This window comes from Dioszegia hungarica (genome assembly GCF_025882075.1).
Source record: "Dioszegia hungarica strain PDD-24b-2 chromosome Unknown MKK02contig_24, whole genome shotgun sequence".
Classification (NCBI taxonomy): domain Eukaryota; kingdom Fungi; phylum Basidiomycota; class Tremellomycetes; order Tremellales; family Bulleribasidiaceae; genus Dioszegia; species Dioszegia hungarica.
The window spans coordinates 23,869-44,646 of NW_026515778.1; the positions used below are offsets into that span (position 1 = coordinate 23,869).

At 56.9% G+C, this 20,778-nt stretch overlaps 9 protein-coding genes and 1 non-coding gene across 10 annotated transcripts; 4 read left to right on the forward strand and 6 right to left on the reverse strand.

Annotated features, from left to right (window-relative positions):
* Positions 1–1,038: 1,038 nt before the first annotated feature.
* MKK02DRAFT_40294 (putative dephospho-CoA kinase) lies at positions 1,039–1,954 on the reverse strand (the record flags this gene model as incomplete). The annotated part of the gene is made up of 4 exons (XM_053091040.1): positions 1,039–1,456; positions 1,488–1,854; positions 1,886–1,915; positions 1,948–1,954. The coding sequence occupies 4 exons, from the start codon at positions 1,952–1,954 to the stop codon at positions 1,039–1,041; spliced, it is 822 nt and encodes a 273-aa protein (XP_052942697.1).
* Positions 1,955–2,085: 131 nt separating this feature from the next.
* On the forward strand, positions 2,086–3,163 carry MKK02DRAFT_35191 (tyrosine phosphatase-like protein; the record flags this gene model as incomplete). Its single annotated transcript, XM_053089106.1, has 4 exons — positions 2,086–2,574; positions 2,605–2,849; positions 2,904–3,025; positions 3,072–3,163. The coding sequence occupies 4 exons, from the start codon at positions 2,086–2,088 to the stop codon at positions 3,161–3,163; spliced, it is 948 nt and encodes a 315-aa protein (XP_052942698.1).
* A 329-nt stretch (positions 3,164–3,492) lies between these two features.
* MKK02DRAFT_40296 (uncharacterized protein) lies at positions 3,493–4,013 on the reverse strand (the record flags this gene model as incomplete). The annotated part of the gene is made up of 4 exons (XM_053091041.1): positions 3,493–3,544; positions 3,595–3,747; positions 3,870–3,937; positions 3,990–4,013. The coding sequence occupies 4 exons, from the start codon at positions 4,011–4,013 to the stop codon at positions 3,493–3,495; spliced, it is 297 nt and encodes a 98-aa protein (XP_052942699.1).
* Positions 4,014–4,744: 731 nt separating this feature from the next.
* Positions 4,745–4,847, reverse strand: MKK02DRAFT_t24. Its single transcript has one exon. It is a non-coding gene; the product is annotated as a tRNA-Gln (tRNA).
* A 538-nt stretch (positions 4,848–5,385) lies between these two features.
* Positions 5,386–9,584, forward strand: MKK02DRAFT_19840 (lethal giant larvae like, C-terminal-domain-containing protein; the record flags this gene model as incomplete). Its single annotated transcript, XM_053086163.1, has 9 exons — positions 5,386–5,993; positions 6,036–6,204; positions 6,237–8,010; positions 8,054–8,254; positions 8,298–8,678; positions 8,722–8,827; positions 8,880–9,121; positions 9,164–9,350; positions 9,410–9,584. 9 exons carry the CDS (start codon positions 5,386–5,388, stop codon positions 9,582–9,584), a joined length of 3,843 nt encoding a protein of 1,280 aa, XP_052942700.1.
* Positions 9,585–9,742: 158 nt separating this feature from the next.
* Positions 9,743–10,841, reverse strand: MKK02DRAFT_29921 (uncharacterized protein; the record flags this gene model as incomplete). The annotated part of the gene is made up of 7 exons (XM_053087943.1): positions 9,743–9,817; positions 9,865–9,924; positions 9,974–9,988; positions 10,038–10,238; positions 10,285–10,344; positions 10,388–10,530; positions 10,577–10,841. The coding sequence occupies 7 exons, from the start codon at positions 10,839–10,841 to the stop codon at positions 9,743–9,745; spliced, it is 819 nt and encodes a 272-aa protein (XP_052942701.1).
* Positions 10,842–11,297: 456 nt separating this feature from the next.
* MKK02DRAFT_19675 (putative importin beta-2 subunit) lies at positions 11,298–14,546 on the forward strand (the record flags this gene model as incomplete). Its single annotated transcript, XM_053086126.1, has 10 exons — positions 11,298–11,396; positions 11,440–11,778; positions 11,821–12,715; positions 12,757–12,830; positions 12,862–12,969; positions 13,002–13,313; positions 13,345–13,617; positions 13,649–14,128; positions 14,323–14,397; positions 14,442–14,546. The coding sequence occupies 10 exons, from the start codon at positions 11,298–11,300 to the stop codon at positions 14,544–14,546; spliced, it is 2,760 nt and encodes a 919-aa protein (XP_052942702.1).
* Positions 14,547–15,994: 1,448 nt separating this feature from the next.
* On the reverse strand, positions 15,995–16,415 carry MKK02DRAFT_40301 (uncharacterized protein; the record flags this gene model as incomplete). Its single annotated transcript, XM_053091042.1, has 2 exons — positions 15,995–16,356; positions 16,409–16,415. The coding sequence occupies 2 exons, from the start codon at positions 16,413–16,415 to the stop codon at positions 15,995–15,997; spliced, it is 369 nt and encodes a 122-aa protein (XP_052942703.1).
* Positions 16,416–16,945: 530 nt separating this feature from the next.
* Positions 16,946–18,870, reverse strand: MKK02DRAFT_35194 (ABC1 family-domain-containing protein; the record flags this gene model as incomplete). The annotated part of the gene is made up of 7 exons (XM_053089107.1): positions 16,946–17,230; positions 17,272–17,532; positions 17,578–18,036; positions 18,071–18,156; positions 18,192–18,365; positions 18,413–18,490; positions 18,612–18,870. 7 exons carry the CDS (start codon positions 18,868–18,870, stop codon positions 16,946–16,948), a joined length of 1,602 nt encoding a protein of 533 aa, XP_052942704.1.
* Positions 18,871–19,696: 826 nt separating this feature from the next.
* On the forward strand, positions 19,697–20,759 carry MKK02DRAFT_19636 (putative coproporphyrinogen oxidase; the record flags this gene model as incomplete). The annotated part of the gene is made up of 2 exons (XM_053086123.1): positions 19,697–20,613; positions 20,654–20,759. The coding sequence occupies 2 exons, from the start codon at positions 19,697–19,699 to the stop codon at positions 20,757–20,759; spliced, it is 1,023 nt and encodes a 340-aa protein (XP_052942705.1).
* Between the last annotated feature and the right edge of the window lie 19 nt (positions 20,760–20,778).

Below are 20,778 nucleotides of genomic sequence, written 5' to 3' on the forward strand. Positions count from 1 at the left end.
TTTGCGGAAGACAACCACGCCGACGCCAGCGAGGACGTTCAATCCATCCTCGTTACCGTTTTGGTGATTTCCAAGCTGGCAATCCTGGACCACCTTGAGAAATGGAGGGGTCAACCGGACACAGCCTGGTCGGGCGTCATGACCGATCTCGTGGAGAAGAGCATTCAGATCGATGAGACGGAGTGAGTCCTGATGGCCCATGGCCGTGACGCGTGAGCAGCGGCTTCATTTTACTGATACACGCAGCCCCTTCCAGACCTATGATGCGGACAGCGCTCAGATACCGGACGACTTGGGCGCTTGGACCGAGGCTCTGGTGGTGAACACTTGATGGGCGATTTTGCATTGAGGAGGTGTTCAGTGTTCGGTTCGCGTGGTCAATATTTGCCGAAGGGGTTGAGCGATTTACAGTTATGTATATTGGACCTGCATTCTGTTGAGAATCTGAGATTCTAGGCTCTCTGAAGCGGGAAGCGAATAGGTCCCAAGGAGGAACCCCTATTCGGACACGAGCTCGGTGATACCAGAAGTGGTAGCTATCAGTAAGCTTGATAGCTTAGAGCTATCGATAGGAGCTATCGATAGGATGGCTATCGATAGGCTATCAGTAGATCGCTAGGTATCGATAGCTTGATAGGTTAGCTATCGATAGGTCTGGAATATATAAGGAGAGCTGTTCGAGTCCAATGCATCCCCACTCTGCTGTCGGAAAAGTATCTTGCCTCTTGGTCTCCCGTCCAAAAGTTAACACATTCCCGCAAGCGTTCCTGATGAGATTATGTTCTGCTCGGCACAACGATGGTGCTTAGGCTCGATGAATTGCGCTAACATCAGCTTCATCTGAGCGCCACTGCGCAGCGGATCAGTCGAAGCAGAGAGAGATAAGCCCGCCTGTATGGCCGGTCTCGTCAATTAGCTACGCCTCTTCACGTTCGGGATCAGTAGCGAGGTTACAATGAGTACTGTTTCTCCCGGGACTTTGACTTGTTCGTCAGCCGAATGCAAGCTACACAGGGCTCCGCAAAACACGATGCCTGCTCAGTCTGCATCCGTGATACTCCCCTTCTTCTTCTTCATATCCCTCATCTCTATCCTCTCTCCATCTCTGCGGTCCACCTCCCCTCTCCCCCTCCGTCGTCCTTTGCGCCTCAACGACCGCACCCAGTTGCCCGCCAGGCACAGCAACCCCGCCGTCACTCCTACCGGTGGCAACACCCAGCACAAGCGCCACCACCACCCCAAATCCCCTCCTTGCTGCTTATGCCACCTCCTGACTAGGCGATCCACCTGTGCGGCGAGATCCGACGGTGCGCCGGAATTATCGAGGACTTGGGTCGAGTAGGCGAGTTTGGCGGAGAGGGGGAGTTGGGAGGATATACGGGCTTGGGCCTGATGTTCGGTCAGAGGGGGATTGGAGGGGCGTGAGAGTAGCCGAGAGAGCTGGAGTCGTTCGTTTCTGTAATCAGTGGGGTCAGAGGGGGACTTACACAAACACCACGACTATTTCGCCGACGAATCGCCATAGCCCCGCTTCAATGAGGAGCGGGACGTCCAGAACGACGACAGCGTGTCCTGTGATCCAGTAGCGAAAGACCCGAGCGACGATAGCGCGACGCACGAGGGGATGGACGAGACCGTTCAGCCATGCCCGTTGATCAGGGTCATGAAAGACTATATCGCCTATAGCGGCTCGGTCGAGCGTCCCATCCTCTCGCAAGACCCGGTCCGGGCCAAAATGCTGTACGACGCGGCGGAAGCCAGGTGTACCGGGGTCGATGACTTCCCTAGCGAGGATATCGGCGTCGATGATGGGGATCCCATGCTTGGCGAGGAGGGTTGAAACGGTGGATTTGCCTCTTGTCAGCTAGGCCGGAAAGGGGCTTACCTGATGCGATACCGCCAGTGAGGCCGACGACTGCTATCAGCGGAGTCACGCCGAGGACCTACCGAGCATGTCGCCTGATAGTCATGGAGAACGGTCAAAGGGTCGAGTTGACCGTCGTGACGCGTCTCAACGTCATCGTTGTTTGCTTCCGCCCGCGTAGACATTACCCGACATTGACCGCCTCATTCCTCATCCACACCATGTCTAACCGCACTCAGAACGTAGGGCAGCGCGCCGAGCTCGAGAAGGAGCGCATCGCTCGACAGGGCAAGCAGCTCGCTGGCTCTGTCCCAAAGACCCGCCTCACTCCCCTCAAGATCTACCTTTTGGCGTACAATGTCATCTCGGCGGCGCTCTGGGCGAACCTGCTCTACATTACCGTCTCGTTCCTCCTCACTGGCAAACCTGGCGCGTCCAACCCGTCGTCCTACCTCACTCGCTTGGCATCGCTCCACCCCGTCGGCCGAAAGGCCATCTCGTACATGCCTTTCCTGGCCGGCAAATCCTTCCTCAGCGGGTCGTACAACTACAAGAACCTCGGGTGGTTGACCAAGTGGACCCAGACCTTGGCGGTGTTGGAGGTGGTCCATGCTGCTTTGGGATGGGTCCGGAGCCCTATCCTAACTACCGCGAGTCAGGTCGCAAGCAGGGTCTACACCGTATGGGGCGTTGTGGAGGCTGTCCCAAAGGTGAGTTCCAGCTCGACGTTGCTGATGTAGACCCACTCCAACCCTCTCTTCACGACCATGCTCCTCGCTTGGTCCCTCACCGAGGTCATTCGGTACACCTACTACGCGACCTCTTTACTGGGTATCAAGATCCGCGCACTCGACTGGTTGAGGTACACCACCTTCCTCCCGCTCTACCCCCTCGGCGCGGCCTCCGAGGCATTCATCAGCTTCTCCACCCTTCCACCCATATCCAAACTCCTGCCGGACTGGCTTATCGCCAAGATCCCGACCAAGTACATCCTCGCCAACCTCCCGGGGTCGCTAAGGAACGTGGTGCTCAGGTCGAGCTGGGGCAGGGCGTTGCTGTGGAACATGACCAAGTCGGGGGTGAAGAGCAAGGTGGGGGCGACTAGGGAGTGGGGGGCGGTGGACTTTTGGAGGTTGGGGCTGTTCCTGGTGTGGTGGCCTTGTGAGTCAAGGATAGGGTAATTGAGTTCGGCTGAGCTGATATGCAGCGCTGTATGTGCTATACACGTACATGCTCAAGCAGAGGAAGAGGGTATTGGGGACCGGCAAGGTGGTAGGGCGGATCAACAAGGCGAACTAGAGGGTCAGGCCTGTATCAGGCGGGTCCATATGTGGTTGAGAAGTCAAAACATGAAACGCTATGATCTCGCACCTAGGTAGCTGGACCCTGCCTGAACCTTCCCATGGCTGTCTCATCGCAGACACCCAAAACCATGAAAGGAGGCACTCTTCAGAGGAAACGCTGTGGGCCACTCTTCGTGCGCTCAACGAAGCATGCTCCACGACAACAAGACAAGGATGACCAGCAGACAAAAGCGATGAGAAGGGTTGCTGCAGAGAGAGATGGTAGTGCTTCAATTGTTGCATTTGCTTCTGACTATCCTATACTACTCCTAGCCTAAGGACCTCTTAAGAGGATTGGCCGCCCTTGGCACCCTCAACCTTCGGGTCGGGTCCGTCACTGAAGGGTGAGCTTGGCTCCACAAATCGTGATTGAGGCTAGCGACTTACGATCCGCCGAAGCCGTGCTCGGAAGAGGTCCGCTTGTCCTCGGTACCGTCCTTCTTGAGACCGCCGTGCTCAGAAGGTTTGTAGGTCTCGCCGTCAGTCGAGCCGGAGGCCTTGCCGCCCTTGGCGCCCTCGACGTGTGGGTCGGGTCCGTCGCTGAGGGTCAGCTAAGCTCTAAGAGAGAGGGTGGTCGGAGCGACGGTGAGGCAGTGTATAATGCGAAAGGGATGGGTGGTAGGGCGTGGTAAGGGTGGGATGAGATGGAAGAGAAGACATACCTTCCGCCAAAGCCGTGCTCAGAAGACACCCGCTTGTCGGGGGTACCGTCCTGCTTGAGGCCGTCGTGCTGTAGCGTCAGCCACTATCCAGTTGAATGAAAGAGAAATGCAAAGACTTACCTCGGTGGGCTTGTAGGTGGACATGTTGATTGATTGGTGTGGTGTGGTGTGGTAGTGGAGTGGAAGATGGAGTTGATGAATAAGCAAGGGGGATTTGGTCCGCCTTATATGTTCCTCAGGAAGGGGTGGTCACGAGTAAGACTAGAGTTGACTCAACCTCGCATGACGCCATTGTATGACGCTGATGTGTATCACCTCCCCCGATCTCAAGGTGAAAAGCGATGATGCAGCGGAGGATCGACACTAAGACAATCACATCTCATCACATCAGCCGTGTCCGAGCGTCAGGTACCGCTCGCCCACGCCGAGCTAGCCGGGACCGGAGAGGCTGACATCGGATCGGGAAGAGGGATCACCGCCGAGCAGAGGGATGGTTTCGCCGGGTGGGGAAGGTCGCTACGTCAGACGATATCAAGCGGGATCGGGATCGCACATCAACGCATCAATGGCTTAGTGCTGACTGCATCGACGAACCTGAACCCATCGACGATCGTCCCTGTGTCGTGCGGCCGGGACCCCTATTTCGTCACTGAAACATGGGGGCCCCAAAAGGATCGGGTTTGCTGGAATCGGGATAACGGCAGCTCCGCTGATCACTGCCGCGGAAGTTATTCTGGCGGAGAGGCCCTTATTTTCAAACAGCCATATTTCGTGCAACACGGCTCGTAAAAGTATGAGAAAAGCACAGGAGGGTAGCTGAGATGGGGGAGCATACATCCATGTCAAAAAGTCGGTTTGGCCAAAGACAAAAAAAAAGGTCGCACCCGGAATCGAACCGGACTCTTCAGAAGTCACTTTTTTAAAGCTAAGGCCTCTTTTATTCAGAATCTGACGTACTAACCGATATACTATGCAACCGTGTCAGATTGATGAAAGCGTAGTCCAATTGTAACATATGAAGATATAGCACAAGCTGCGGCCAAGGTAGTGACTTACCACTGCTTGAGACCTCGCTTTCATCTGTGCCCATCCCCTACACATCGCCTACACACCCTTCTCGGCTGTCGCTGGGCTCTACAGCTAGTGTGATATATACATAGGTGCCTTTTCATGTTGAGATAGTGGCAGAGGCTTTGCCCCTTCAGTGCTTTAGCTCTACGTGACTGGGTATCGCTACGAGATCTACTCCTCCCAGAACCGACGCGCTAGCGGCTCTACCCAGCAAGCAGAGAGAGAGAGGTCAAGGGGCCACCGCATCAAACGGGTTAGCTGTCCACCCTCACTATGTACCTGCCCAGCTATACCTGCAAGCGCTACGAGAGATGTGGCAGGACGAACGCGCGCCTTCTTACGCGCTTTTATGCTCGCGCGCGTCGGGGCCAAACGCGTCCCCACTGTTGTTGCCTTATCTTCTGCCGCATCTCGCTTCTGTCTACCTATTTTATTGCTGGACGCCATGTTCAAGTCCAACAAGCAGCCAGCGCTGCCTCTCACGACAGACTGGACGAAGAACCTCCGCGAGACCTCCTTCTACCGTTATGGCCATCTCCGCTCTCTCGGGGTGACTGGCGAAATCACCGCCCTCGCCGTCGATCCCGTCCTGTCCTTACTCGGAGTCGGTACCTCCTCGGGTGTCGTCCACGTCTTTGGTCAGACCGCCTTCCAATTCTCCTTACCCATCAGCAGTCCATCCTCCTCGAAAGCCGGCGCAGGGATCAAGTTCCTCACCTTCCACCCCGGCCACCACCGGATCGTCGCGGTCGATACGGGCAATACCCTCTACTCTTACTCCATGCAAGAGATCTCGGAACACGCCAATCCGTCCACACATCCCCCATTACCTACTCGCGAAGCACACTATACCCTATGGGGCACGGTCACGGCGGTGGATCAGCCGCTACCGAGCCATACCCACCTGTTCGTCACGTTGAAGGATGGGCAGATGCTCGCTTGGGATCTGAGCAGAGGGGCGCTGGGGAGCTGTAAAGTGCAGAACTGCTGGGGAGAGTATGAGGCCAAGATGGTCCGGAGCGGGATGCCAGGCAGGCGGAAGACAGCTGGAGGGTGAGTGTTATCCACACCGAGAAAGCGCATCGCTCATTATAGACCCATGGCTACTTGTCTCGCCCTCAACCCACGCGATCTCAACATTATGCTCATCGGCTATGAAGGCGGAGTAGTAGCATGGGACTTCCAGAAAGGTGTAGCGGTAAAGAACTTTGAAATGTTCTTACCGCCTGGAGCACCAGGAGGAGGATCATACCAGAACAACGACGTAAGTCTGACCACAGACACAGCTGACTTTAGGCCATCTGGACTGAGCGCACCCCATCTGTCACCTCACTCACCTGGCGCCCAGACGGTCAAGTCTTTGCGGTCGGTCACTCGGACGGCTGTATCGCGTTCTGGGCGTACTCGGAGCCGGACAAGCCGTTGATGGTACGGACGATCACCCACGAGGACGTCAACGTCGCGGATGCCGAGTCGCTTTACGATGCTGGCGCACTGGACAACCAGCGCAAAGGGAAGGGCAAGGACCAGCTGGACAAGGACGGCGTACCTATCCCCTCGGCGATCATGGCGAATCGGGAGCCCATCTTCAAGCTCGCCTGGGCCAGCTTCCCGGACGCCGCAGCCATGAAGCTCCTAGCTGCCGCCACAACGGAGGCGGTCGAGCCGGTCACCAACGCGTCCATGGACTTTGCGGAACGTGGCGAGACCCTCCTCGTCATTCTCGGCGGACAGTCACCTGGCGAGCGGCCCGGTATCAACCTCCTCCAGTTCCCCGCATACATCCCTCCCGTCGCTCCAGCCAAAAAGACCACAGCGTCGTCCGAGAGCATGCCTTTGCAGCAACGGTACGCGTATCGGGACTCGCTCATGCCCACCGGGGCGTCCAACTACCCTACCAAGTCCCCTCCAGAAGACTTTGTTCTCCTCCCCCGGTCCAACCCATATTTCGGTATGGCGCACGACGCCATCGCGCTCATTGTCTCGCTCACCCCGGACAAGCGGCTCGCGCCTATCGACATGCCCCACGCCTCGCGCGCCATGGAGGCGTTTGTCTTTCCCCCTCAGCGGTCGACCGAGATACCGCCGGCGCTCGGCCGAAAGACATTCGTCCAACCCGGCGAGGGGGAGAATATCGTCGCCATGTCCCCTGCGCCCATGATGTCTCCCAATCCCACTACGCCGACGAGTGGTGGGTGGCGTCTACCCTGGACTAACTCCTCGCCCCTCCCCTCCCCTCGCCTGCGCGTCGCTACCCCCAACTCCATCATGTCCGCCTCGGGCCACCACCGCCCCCGCGCTCGGCGTCACTACCGCATCCCCTCATCCATCTGGACCGGACACCTCTCGGTACTGGGCTGCGAGCTCGTCCCTCTCCCCACGCCCTCATTCAAGCGCCTCATCTCCTGGTCTATCGAGACGGCTTCGTCCGAGACCATGCCCCGACTACCCCTGCACGGCGGTCTCGCCGTTCCCGATCTTCAATCCGCCGGCGCCCCAGACGTCAAGGTCGCCAAGCTCGAGTCGTACCGCGTCCTCATCACGTTCCACCCTGACGCGACCGTGCGCTTCTGGGATACCTCTCCCCAGCTGCTCGTACTCCCCACTCCACTGCGATTCGAGTACCCAGGACCCCTCCCCCACCTGACCATCTCGATCGGCGAGTACCTGAAATCGCCAGACGTCGCCCATCTCCCCCTCGCCAGGCTATGGGAGACGGACCGCCCCAGAGTCCGGATCAAGTCGGTCCATCTCGCACGCGAGGCGCTCGAGTGCGTCATTACGATGATGACTGGCGAGGTCATCGTCACCAAGTTTGCCGAAGCCAAGGGAGGGCGGGCGGACGACGAGGTGGAAGAGCTGGACGATGGGGACGAGTCGCTCAAGAGTCCCAATGGGGGTTACTTCCCGCCTACCCCGACCACTCCGGCCGCGGGAGGGAACGACGGGTGGGTCGAGGAGGTGACCGAGATCCAGCATTTGGCGAGGTATTCTGTAGATGGGTTCAAGCCGGTCGCTATCTTTACGTTGAAGCAGGGCGAGCCGCTGGCTTGTGCTGTCTCGGATATCGGTAAGTCTAGTCTAAGCAAATTAGAGAGGTAGCTGATAGGCAGGCTTCATCTCGGTCGCTTTTGCGTCCAAGTCTATCGCTGTTTTGGACATGCGCGGACCGGATGTCATTCTCCGAGAAGGTTTCGATGGGGACGGACAGGTCATCAAGAAGAAGAGGCGGAAGAATCAGAACGTGCAGAATGTAGTAGGGGAGCAGAGCGTCGTGGGGAGGTTGAAGTGGGTGGTTTCGGGAATGGGAACCGGTATGTGCAGCTCGCTTCTCTCAAAACCATCGCTCATCTTTAGACTCGACACCCCGACCCCGCCTGATCGTCTCTTACGCCAAGGGCATGACCAAGATCTACACCCTCGTCAATGTCCTCGGAGAATGGATGGTCGAAGCGAAGCCTCCCACCTTTACAAACGAATCCCTCTCCGGCCCACTCGGAACATTCGTACTCGACCCTACAACCGGGAACGAGCTTCACCCCACCGCCGACGCGCTCTCCGCGGCGATGGCGCATCACGGGACGCCAGAAGGCAAGAAGGACGTCCCGCCTCATTGTGTCTGGATCGCCGCGAGCAGGAAGAGCATCCGGGCGGCGGTTAACTTCAACGGGGAGCGAGTGGCCAAGGTTGAATTTGAGGATGAAGATTTAGGCGAGGCGTTCTACGTTACAAGATATGGTATGTCCTGTTTGCTGTCTATCGGGCGGAGCTGACAGTATAGGTCAAAAGATACTGGTCGGGATAACGACGACGGGCTCGGTTCTGGCCTACTCGCTGCCTTTCCTTCAGCCCATCACGAGGATGGAGCTTTCCTTTGGGACTCAAGGGTGAGCTGGGCTGTATCTTTCGTTGCTGAGGTGCAAAAAGCTGACGTTGTAGCCGCCGAATTGGCAAGATATCGATAGACGACCGCTCAGGCGACTTTGTCGAATACGCTGGACCGCTCGATATCAACCTCCGTACCCTTTTCCACTTCCGTAAACCCCTTCCGCCGCGGATCGACCCGTGTGCCTTCAAGCGGCCAGTCCCGGCTCAGCCTATACCGCTCACGGCGAGTGGGATTCCGGGGGCGTGGTTGTGGGGTGGAGCGCCGCTCAGCGGCGCTCAGCTGGACGCTCTTGGTATGTTTCCTGTCCGATTGCGAGGATACAGCTGATCATCAGTGGCTGGACCCAAGCGGCCCCCTCCTCTTCCCCCAGCACCGGTACCCAAGAAGCCGCTCATTACATGGGGAGACCCGCCCGCCGAGAAGAAGGTGGAGGTCGTCTCGCCAACGACAGTAGCGCCGAAACGGACGGCCGTGAAGAAGGTGGCTGGACCATCGAGGGTCGCAGGGGAGAGGGACGACGTGTGAGTCACTTTGCTTTGCTTTGCTTTGCTTTATCCAGAGCTATAGCTGATGATAATAGGTACTCGGAAATGCGCAATGCGACCGAGGAGCGCGGAACATATATGGACCAACTCAACGACAGCCTCAACAATGCGAGTGTGAGCGCTACCAACTATCTCCAGCAGGCGCGGAATCAGGCGATGAAGGAGGCGGCGAAGAGTACTGTTAAGGGCGTGTTTGGGAAGATCTTGTAAAGTATCTGTTTTGGGCATACATGTATATACATCTGGGAGACCTGGCCAGTCTAGCTAACTTCTCCCCCTTCTAGCTCTCCATGATCATCTCTGATGCCGCTAGATCATCAGCTCTGATATTTGAAGTCACTCACCGATTGCTTACCCACTCTTTCCTCTCAGCGGTTCAATACCGGTCCGGTGGTCTCCGTGGGGAGCTCGAAGTCATCGTCGCTCAGTAGTTTGTTGCGGCTCTGGAGGTCTCAGCTTGGCGCTTGCTCGCTGGTGAGGGGGAACTCACCTCATTCAGCCATTCGCGAAAACACCATATCCTCTCCAACGTCTCGAGACCGTTCTTGTTCTGCCCATCAGTAGGAGCAGATCCTGTAGAGGGCTAAAATAGTACATACCCTCAGTCCGAGTGACTGTGTCGTTAGCGCTAACCTATGAAAATACTGGACATTCGAGACTTACAGGATCGAAATCTATAGCCTTAAGAGGCCAGGGCGGAGTCGGGTCGAACACTCTCTGCGTAACCCGCGCCATCTCTTCCTTCCGCCCTTTGAAGTCTCCTGGACGGTCCCAAGCGGAGGCACTTGCAGGACTCGAGATTGGCGAGCTTCCCGTGTTGAAAGCCTCGTCATCGGAGTATCTGGCTTCCGCCGCGCTAACAGCCTATAGCTTCAGTACACGCTAGCTGCCAAGTCCAGCTATGACTCACGAGATCAAGTACCTCCTGAATCTTGGTGGGATCGATAGGAGGGTCGGCGTATTTGCGGATCTACTGGTCAGATTGACGTCCGCGTCTAGTCAGGTGAGCTCACGATGATTTTCAGCCGCTCCGCCAGGAGTCGGCATTCCTCCGATGTCGTTGCTGAGGTGCCCACGATTTGCCCCTCTAACCTCAGACCAGTACGTTCCTGTCCCGTTGCGCTGACGCAGTAGTCAAAGTAGATCTCTGCGCTCACTATACATTCAGTCTCCACTAAATGTTCGCGAGGAAGGAAACCCACGGAGCATGTCCTCATCTTCCCCGTCAAAGACTACCGCCATAGCTTTTTTGCGGAAGGTATGGGCTACGACGATGAGACCCTTCATGTCGTTCACTAAAGCCGTTTCGCTCTCCTCGTCCCATCGATCGGGGAGGAAGTCGCACAAGCTCTCCCACTGGTAGATGGAGCGATCGATCAGGACCGAGGTACATTGTTGTGCCCACTCGGCGTCAAGTATCTCCGAGTTGAAGGCCGTTTCTGTGAGTGTAGTAAGCTCAATCAACATCTTATGACTGCAGTGAGGCGATGTAGATATAAGAAAGAGGATGAGTCAGTTGGCAGTAGGGGGTCAGAGGAAGGAAACCAGGTGGGTCTGTGCGCATAGGTTAAGTCTCCCGCTCGGACCTCTTCTCTCCTCTCTCCAAGACACAAGCGAGCTCTAGATTAGGAATGTCCAGCTTCCCTCATCAGAGGGCTGTGAGACTGGAACCATATACTCCCGCTAATCATCTCCAAAAGCAGCTCTCAGGGTGCAGCTAAGCCACTGCTATATGATACCAGCCACCAGAGTGGGTGGCGAATATGGGCCAGGTGCCACTTTCGTCGCTTTCCACGTGGCTATTTTAAGGTTTTCCGGGGCACCATCCCAAACGAGGAATTAGGAGAGCGAAAGGCAGCCAGCCAAACTCGCCTCTTCCTCTGCCTCTATTGTACCCTTCACTCCTATACTACCTCAGCTACGATGACCTGGCAGCCTCAGCAGCAAGGCCTAGAGGAGGTCCTACTGCTCCTCCGGCAATCCAGCTCAAGTGACTCGGAAATACAGCGAGCCGTCACCCAGGTATGTCGACTTCAACCTGGTCATGAGCCGAGCTCACTTCCAGCGCATTGGCATACTCAAAAACAACCCTGACTTCCTCGCCTACCTCTCCTACGTCCTCATCGTCTGTACCGGTGAGCAAGACTCTCATCGAGCCGTCGCGGGCTTGCTTCTCAAAAATTCGATTAGCGAGGACACGGTGAACAATCCCGCGGGCGCTGCGGCAGTCGCCTATGTCAGGGCGGTCATCCTACAGGGGTTGTCGGACAAGGACCAGATGATCCGGCAGACGGTGGGAGCTGTGATTACTGCGTTGTTGGGAAAGGCGGATTCGGGGAGCTGGCCAGAAGCGTTGAACGCGGTGACGGTGGGAATGGGATCGCAGGATATCAACCTCGCCGAGGTGTGTGCATTCTAGCCTTTTCACTGGCATCGCTGATTTTAGGGCTCCTTCAACACCCTCGAAAAGATCTGCGAGGACTGCCCCCACAAGCTCGACTTTGTCGTCTCGGGTCGAAACCTCCTCGACCACCTCGTCCCTGAATTTATCCGCTACACTGCCCACTCCTCCGCCAAAATCCGTCTTGCCTGCCTGCAGTCCCTGCAATCCCTCGGCGCACTCAACTCGCCCAGCATGGCCGCCAATATCGACCCCTACCTCCAGGCCCTGTTCGCGCGGGCATCGGACGAATCCTCGGACGTCCGCAAAGCGGTCTGCGCCGCCCTCGCCGTCATCCTCAATACCCGCCCAGACAAGCTCGTCCCGGAGCTCAAAAACGTCGTCGACTACATGGCGTACTGCACCACGGAGCAGGACGAGCTGGTCGCTCTCGAGGCGTGCGAATTTTGGCTCACCTTTGCGGAAGAGCCAAACATGAAGGAGCACCTCCGTCCCTACCTCCACATCATCCTCCCTTTACTGCTCCAAGGCATGGTCTATACCGAGTTTGACCTCCTCACGCTCGACGACGACGAAGAAGACGAGGCGGTGCCGGACAAGGAGGAGGATATCAAGCCTAAAAACTACTCGTCCAAGACCCACACGCACGAGTCGAACGACCCCACCACCGCGGGCCGGGTCGGGCAGTCAAGAGAGGCGGCGGACAGGGCGTTGGAGGAGGATGACGACGAGGATGATGAGGATTATGACGATGACGACGACGAGGGGTCGGGCGAGTGGAACATCCGCAAGTGCTCGGCGGCGGCGTTGGACGTCATGGCGGTGACGTTCAGGACGGACGTGCTGGAAATTCTGCTGCCGCATTTGAAGGACAGGCTGTTCCACGAGGACTGGGAGCAGCGCGAGAGCGGGATATTGGCTCTTGGCGCTATTGCCGAGGGTGAGTCTTCCTTTCTTTTGTAGACCTCGTGCTGATTCCAGGCTGTATCGAGGGTCTTCAACCACATCTCCAGCAGCTCGTACCATGGCTCATCAACTCCCTCGGCGACAAGAAGGTAAGCCTTGCTTTGGCCCGACTGACATCAGGCACTCGTCCGTTCCATCACGTGCTGGACACTCGGCCGGTACTCGTCCTGGGTCGTCCAGACCGCTCAGGAGGACAAGACCAAGTTCTTTATCCCAACTATGGAAGGAGTGAGTTGAGGTCGTGGCATCGCTGATGACAGCTACTCAAACGCGTTCTGGACGGAAACAAGCGGGTCCAAGAAGCTGGCTGTTCCGCTTTCGCCACGCTCGAAGAGGAAGCCGAAGAGGCGCTCGCCCCGTTCCTCGAGCCAATTCTGCGCAACCTCACCTTTGCGTTCCAGAAATACCAGCAAAAGAACTTGCTCATCCTCTACGACGCCCTCGGAACACTCGCAGACTCGGTCGGCAGCGCCCTTGGCCAGCCGGCATACCTCGATATCCTCATGCCGCCTTTGATCGACCGATGGATGAAGCTCGCAGATGATGACGGAGATCTCGTGCCATTGCTAGAGGTGAGTTCCACTTTGACTGAGCTGATGGCAGTGCCTGTCGTCAGTATCGATTGCAGCTGGCGCGGCGTTCGCCCCTTATACCGCGCCGGTCTTCCAGCGGTGCCTGAACATCATCCACACTTCGCTCCAACAGTACCAAGTCTGGGAGGCCGACCAGGAGAACATCGAAGAGCCCGACCGGACCTTCATCGTCGTCGCCCTTGATTTGCTCTCCGGTCTCACCCAAGGTCTCGGCGACCAGATCCACCAGCTCATCGCCACGACCCAGCCGCCCCTGCTCCACCTCATGGCTCTTTGCTTGACCGTAAGTCCTGCTTTGACATAGCTGATATCAGCACTTTGAAGCACCCATCCGCCAATCCGCACACGCCCTCCTCGGTGACATGGCCATCTCATGCTGGGCGATCCTACAACCCGTCGTCCCCCAAATCATGCCTGCCGTAATCGACCAGATCATCGCGGAACCAGGTCCCGAATCCATCTCGGTCTGCAACAATGCCGCCTGGGCAGCCGGCGAGATTGCCCTCCAATACAATGGCTCGGCCGCCCCACTCGAACCATTCGTCCCGCCCCTCATCTCCCGCCTGATCCCCATCCTCATCAATCCCAAATCGCCAAAATCGCTCAGCGAGAATGCCGCCGTCACCATTGGGCGGATAGGTTTGGTCTGCCCCGCGACGGTCGCGCCGGAGCTGCCCAAGTTTGCGCAGGCGTGGTGTACCGCCCTGTGGGAGATTAAGGATAATGAGGAGAAGGACTCGGCGTTCAGGGGGTTCTGCATGATGATCTCGGCGAATCCTGCGGGGATTGAGAGTGTAAGTTGAAGTCTCCTTTCCTCCACCCCTGCTTCTACCCCTTCACGTCTTCTTCCCGGATCGAGATTACCCCCTTCCCAATCTGTACTTACCCCCGCCGGGAGCACGGGCATGAGGCTTGTGCACGGCTCCTCGGGCTTATGGCAACCCGCATCATCCCCCCGAACACGCAAGAGATCTCGGCTGACAGCCAGGCGTTCCACTACTTCTGCAATGCCATCTGCAAGTGGCAGCACCCATCATCACAGCTGGACAATATGTTCCGATCGGTGAGCTTGTCCATCACGTTTTGGGACCCCAGCTGACACCTTAGATCCTGCAAGGGTTCCGCAACAACCTCGGGGCAAATTGGGAACCGATGGTCTCGTCATTCCCACCAGTCATCCGCGAACGTATGCGGGAACGATACTCGGTCTAATCGCCATCCTGCCACTCCTGGCGATACACGACTCCTGCCCCGACCTCAAATCAAATGACGACATCATCACGAATATACCCTTCCGGCCTGCTTTTGGCAACTATACCCCTCTTCCGGACTGATCTGAATTAGAAGTAGCAAGTATGTAGACTCGTATATAGAAAGTAGAATAGGACATCGACCTACATTTAGATTAGTATACATAGCATTTGTGATTATAGTTATCAAACACATAGGTAGACAGGTTCTTTTGCAAGCGGGTTTCAAGAGGCAGCCCTAAGGAGAGGGAGAGATGCGCGGCATGTATCATCTGCATAGCTACGCGTATCACTTGCACAGCTTGCTACGGGTGATCAAGAAACCCGATCACGACTCCGCATCAGTATTTGCGCTCCTGCGCCTCCCCGCTGGCGTCCGCTTCCATGGCTTCTTCCACTCGTGCAATCCAGTCTGCGCGCTCTTCGGCAGCCTGCCTGTGACTTGCTGCTGCGACCTGTCCTTCAAGATGCCGGACATTGGACTCCAGCTGTGAAGCTCTCTTCTCCAGAGCCTCGTTCTTCGCGGTCAGCCGGATGTTCTCAGCAATCAAGTCCGCGAGTGTCAAGGCTGGGTTCCCAGGTGTGGAGGGGTCTGTTGCTTGTTCCGGCTGGCTTGTCAATGTGGATCGATTTCCGGAAGTGATTTGTACGGTGTGTGGTGCCGAACTTGGCTGGGACTGGTTGGCTGACAGGATCAGTAAGCCACATGAGTTTGCCACCCGGCCAGTGTGAAAGCCGAGATACTCACATTTCATCCTGCTTTCGTCGCTCATCGTGTAATTGGAGCTTGATGAAGATCTGGGCATCACAGTGCACACGAGTTGTAGTGGAAAGAATGATGAGAAGAGGGGAGGGAATATGGGGGTCTGAGCGACCTTAAGTATTACTGTCGCCCCAGGCCTGATAGTACGTCGAGAAGCCCCTTTCATGTGAAATGCCTGTTCGCACGCCTTAAGTCCCCTTTGTACAAGGCACGCATTGTGAGTTGCTGGATCTAAGCCGAGTAAAGCCGAGCAAATCTGCATGAAACGCGTAAGAGCAGTGTGGTGATCCCTTCTCGTCAAGATCCGAATGACAGTCTAGGTGGGGGACCCGAACATGAGCCGATGGAGGCATTCTCCCCGTATCAGCTATTGAACGTCCAGGATCCCACTGCCTGGTGGCGCCCGGAAGCTCAAAAGGACGCGGGCGAGGGCAGAAAGCCTGAGTGTCCCTTGAGCCAACATACGCCCAGCCTCTGCTGTCAAGTAATCCGGGTCAATTTCCCCGGTTGCCGCGCGAGCAGCGTGGTGCGATGGACGTAGGCCAGCCGGGAAATTCGCTCCAGCCCGATTGCAAACGCATAAGTATGGTTCCAAATCAGCAATGCATGTTCAGCACTCCCGACAACGAGATTCAGCATTTCGTCCCCTAGTCCTTGCGGCTGCCCCGTGTGCCTCGGAAAAGCCTCAGGGCTGTCTCATAGTCTGCTCTGACACGCGCGACATCGCCTTCGGTCCGCTGGTAGGCCGCCTGAGATGCATCCCTCTCCTCCTCTGTCTGAGTGAGCTTCGTCTTGAGTTCGTCCAGTGCCGACTGGAGACCCGACTTCTCCTTCTCAAGCTTCCCGACCCTCTCGATCAGCTTGGCGATCTCCTTTCTGTCTGACTCATTCTGCGAGACCAGGCTGGAGATGGACATTCTCGCTGGTTCAGGAAGCGTCTGCGAGGAGCTCGGGGTGAAGCCGCCGTAGTCGCTCTCTGCTGCCTCCGACATATGCTCCTGGTCAGCCACTACCATATCAGCTCGAGATCCGGCCTGTAGCAGAAAGCGAAGTTGCGATACAACGCATACTTACTGTTCTTGCAGATGCCGGTCGCTTGTCTTGTGCTGGAATGTTGATGCGGATAGGGAGGTGATAGTCTGTGCAATTATCGCTAGGTAGGCAGTAAGCAGAAGCGGAAATGAGGGGGACACAGTGAGCAGGACCCTACCCGCTCTGACTTGTTCCTGTCAGCCGGGTCTCAAACTGGAGGGACTCCTTTCGTTCTTTTCCCCACGTCCAAACGCAGAAAGATCCATTCAATATCACAACTAAATACAGGTCCAGCATGGAGACCCGAGTAAAGCAGCGTGATACGCGTGTCAGCCAACGATCCAGCTATTTACTTTTCAACTGCCCGTCGCATTTCATCTCACCTCCTTTCTGCAATTCCTCAATCAGTGCATCATGGCCGCGTCGTATATCAGTATCGTCTGTCAGTACTGTCAGTGCTCAACTGAGTTCGCCGATAAATCCGCAGTCTCGACCTTCGTTAGCTAGATAGTCGAAATCAGCATATCTCACATCTGAGCTCCGCTTCCTCGCACATTGATGGCACCCTATACCTTGGGCTCCGGATACGGGTATCCCGCCGCCCAATCCTCCCACAGCTTCCCACAATCCACCCTGGCCCCCAGCTTCGCACACATCAAAAACGCCCCGCTGAGCTTTCTATTCAGGCTGTACGTCTCCTGCGGCGGTGGCGTGAGGCGATGCTTGAGCATGATGGGGATGTACTTGCGCACGTCGTCGGTGATGGTCTGGTTGGAGAAGTCGTATACGCCTTGATGAGCGAAGGGGACGGATAAGAGGGACATGGAGGATAGATGGGCGTCGATCATGAGCTGGATATCAGCTCAGTCCAACGTGGTAGGGTATGGCTGACCTCTTCCTCCTCGCCTGTAAAGTAGCCGATGTTCTTGCTTTCCGCCTTCATGATCTCCCGATCGCCCCTGATGGCCGCGGACAGCAAGGCGAACCAGCTATCCATAAACTCCTTGGAATACTGCCTGCTCGCGCCAAAGTCGATCAGGCCGAGGCGGTCCGTCGCGGGATTGTAGAGGAAGTTGCCCCAGTTCGGGTCGGTCTGCATGAACCGGAAGTGGAACAGCTCCTGTAGGCATAGGCGGAGTACACCTGTACCGATCTATGTGATCAGCTGATATCCGGTCTCAAGGTGCCGTCAACTCACCTTGTCTCTCCTTTCCTGGGTCATCCCCTTCATCCGGCTCAGACTCTTCCCCTCCATCCACGTCATCGTCAATACCCTCTCAGTGCACCCCGCATCGATGATCTGGGGTGTATCAAAGTACTCGTCCCCCTCCAACATCTTTGCAAACTTCCGTCCCGCCTCTGCCTCTTTCAGGTAGTCGCACTCGTCCGCCAATTCCCGCTTCATCACGGCGATGGTGTTCTGAAGGTATAGACCGCGAGGGAGGATAGCGGAGGATGCGAGGAGAGGGGTAAGATAGGATAGGTCTGAGGTGATAGAGTCGCGGATGCCCGGGAACTGGACCTTGACGGCGACGGCCTGGCCGGAGGGGAGGGTTGCGCGATGGACTTGACCAATCGAGGCGGAGGCGATGGGAGTGCGGTCAAAGGTCGCGAAGAGGGAGGACCAGTCTGGGCCGAGTTCCGACGACATGACGCGCTAAGCGTCAGCACAAGTCTAGCAAAGGGCTCACCTCCATCTGCCAATCAGGCATGTAGTTGGCATGGGACTGTACTTGCGAGAGCACCCGTTCTATCTCTGGCGGTAACATGTGATTATCTTTAAAGTCAGCTTGACACACTATTCAAACTCACCCTGTATGCTCATGAACTGCCCAAGCTTCAATGCTGCTCCCCGCATCCTCGTCAGACTCGACACCAGCCGTCGGACATTCGCATCCGACATAAATACGCTTCCAGTTGACTCTCCGCCTGCAGACCGACGCACAGACTCGGTAGCTGCTCCCCAGCCCATCGAAGCTGCCAAAGCTGTATGTCAGCTCTGTCCAGCCGTCTTAGGGGAGGCTGTAGCTCACACCCATAATGCAAAAACCGGCCGATCTTGGATGAGGGAACTCTTGATGCTCGGAGGAGTACTGGAGCCTGTGCATCAGCTATACCTCGAAGAACCCGCAACGTGGCTTACATCTTCCTTATTTGGATCTTCCGGAGAGATCCCAGGATCTGTAGCCTCGGCAGAAGAGCGAGATGAGGCCGCTGCGCCAGCCGAGGGACTCGCTGCTGGCGAACGAGCAGGTCGAGCACGAGAAGACGAGGATCCTCGAGCTTTTGCTATTGCGTCCGGTACAGCACCGAACTGCGCGCTTGACTGGCTGCTTCCTCCTGGCTCTCCGTCTTGGGCTGCCTGTCTGGAGGCGGATTGCGAGAAGGTCCGATTACACCTGTGCCGAGTAGACGGTCCAGCCAGAGCTCCGACACTTTCCAGTTGAGTGGCGGCCGTCCGCCGTACTGCTTTTAGCATCGATAAGGACATCTTTGGTCGGGGCTGATGAGCTGATCCTTAGCTATCGCTGTAGAGCTGTAGATGGTAGATGTATAGTTGCTGGATCTTATCGGCTGTCCGATCCGAAACTTGGTCACTTGGAACCTTGAGTTTCAGAATTTGCTCGACCATACATCATCTTCGCGATCCATCTCCCCCTCTATCAGACAAGGCCTAGAGAGCGGCAGAACGAGTAGGATGTCCAGTATCCGCAGCGCTCGAACTGCTCTGCGAGTAGGGTCGAGCTCGGGTCGCTTACCCCTCAATAGCGCCTCCCGGATTACAGGTGGGTCTGGCGAGCTATCCTCCACAAAGACTCTTATGTCGCATGGTCGGGGCTGTCAGCCTGGCTTCTCACCTGCCTGCTGTTCCGCTCTAGCTTGACTGCGCTCGACAGATGAGGGAGATAGGGTAGAGGAGGGAGATAGGAAGAGGATCGTCTAGGAGGAGGGAGCCGAACAAGGAGAGGCATACCCGAGGATCGCAAGCTGAGACAAGCAGCTCGGACTTATGCCTCTGTACCGCCTCCTCCGCCTAGGAAGCCGATGAGTCCGCTAGTCGGCATGGCCGCTGCTGGCTTTGCGGCTGGACTGATATTGACAATGACGAGGCGGTATACTGGAACCACCCAGAACGTAGGTCATCTCCAAGCATCCGGGGCTATGCTGACCGCCAGGAGGAGCTCAAGTGCGATGGTGCACCCGCGATGCCGATGGTGGATCAGGGCGGCAAGCAATGGGAACCGGCAGAAGCGTACGAGCAGGATGACCCAAATGTACGTCCACCTTTGGCGGCCTGGGCTGACCGGTAGAACCCCATGCGTATCCGGATGGCCTTATGGGTCAAGGCACTCCAAGACCACATCGTCACCACCCTCGAGTGCATCGAGGCTTCTCATCCTAGCTCCGCCGATACGCCCTCTCCCAAATTCCTCCGAGACCACTGGCTCCGGCCCGAAGGGGGCGAAGGCTCTTCCTGCGTCCTCACCGGCGGCCGAGTCTTTGAAAAGGCCGGCGTCAACGTCTCTATCGTCCACGGCAAACTCCCGCCTGGCGCCCAAAAGCAAATGCGGGCAGACCACGCCTCGCTGCCCGTTCGTGAGACACCCGTCCCCTTCTTCGCTACCGGCATCTCTATCGTCCTCCACCCGCGCAATCCCCACGTCCCCACCGTCCACCTCAACTACCGCTACTTTGAGCTCGAGAACCCCGACAAGCCTGGTCCGGGCGAGCCGCCGGCCGCATGGTGGTTTGGCGGCGGGACGGATCTCACGCCGTCATACCTTGTACCGGACGACGTGCGGCATTTCCACAGCACCATCAAGGCTGCGTGTGACAAGCACGACGGGTCCGGCGGGTACTGGAAGGAGTTCAAGGGGTGGTGTGACCGATACTTCTACATTCCGCACCGGAAGGAGTCGAGGGGGGTGGGCGGGATCTTCTTTGATGATCTGACGACGTCGTCGGAGATCAACAAGGGGCGGAAGGCGAGTCCGGGGCCGGAGGGACCGAGCCAGGAAGAGCTGTTCAGCTTCGTCAAGGACGTCTCGTCGAGCTTCTTGCCGTCGTATGTTCCCATCGTGTTGAGAAATAAAGATCGAGAGTGGACGGAAGAGGAGCGGAGGTGGCAGCTGCTGAGGAGAGGGCGGTATGTCGAGTTCAACCTGGTGTATGACAGAGGGACAAAGTTTGGGTTAATGACCCCCGGAGCGAGAATAGAGAGTATCCTCATGAGGTGAGTCATTCAGCGCGGCAGCGTGCAAGCTGATGGATAGTCTGCCCGAGATTGCGAGGTGGGAGTACATGACCCAGATGGGCGCAGAAGGGACACCGGAGGGGGAACTGCAGGAAGTGCTTCGGAACCCTCGGAATTGGATATAATCTTGGCTACCGCATGCAC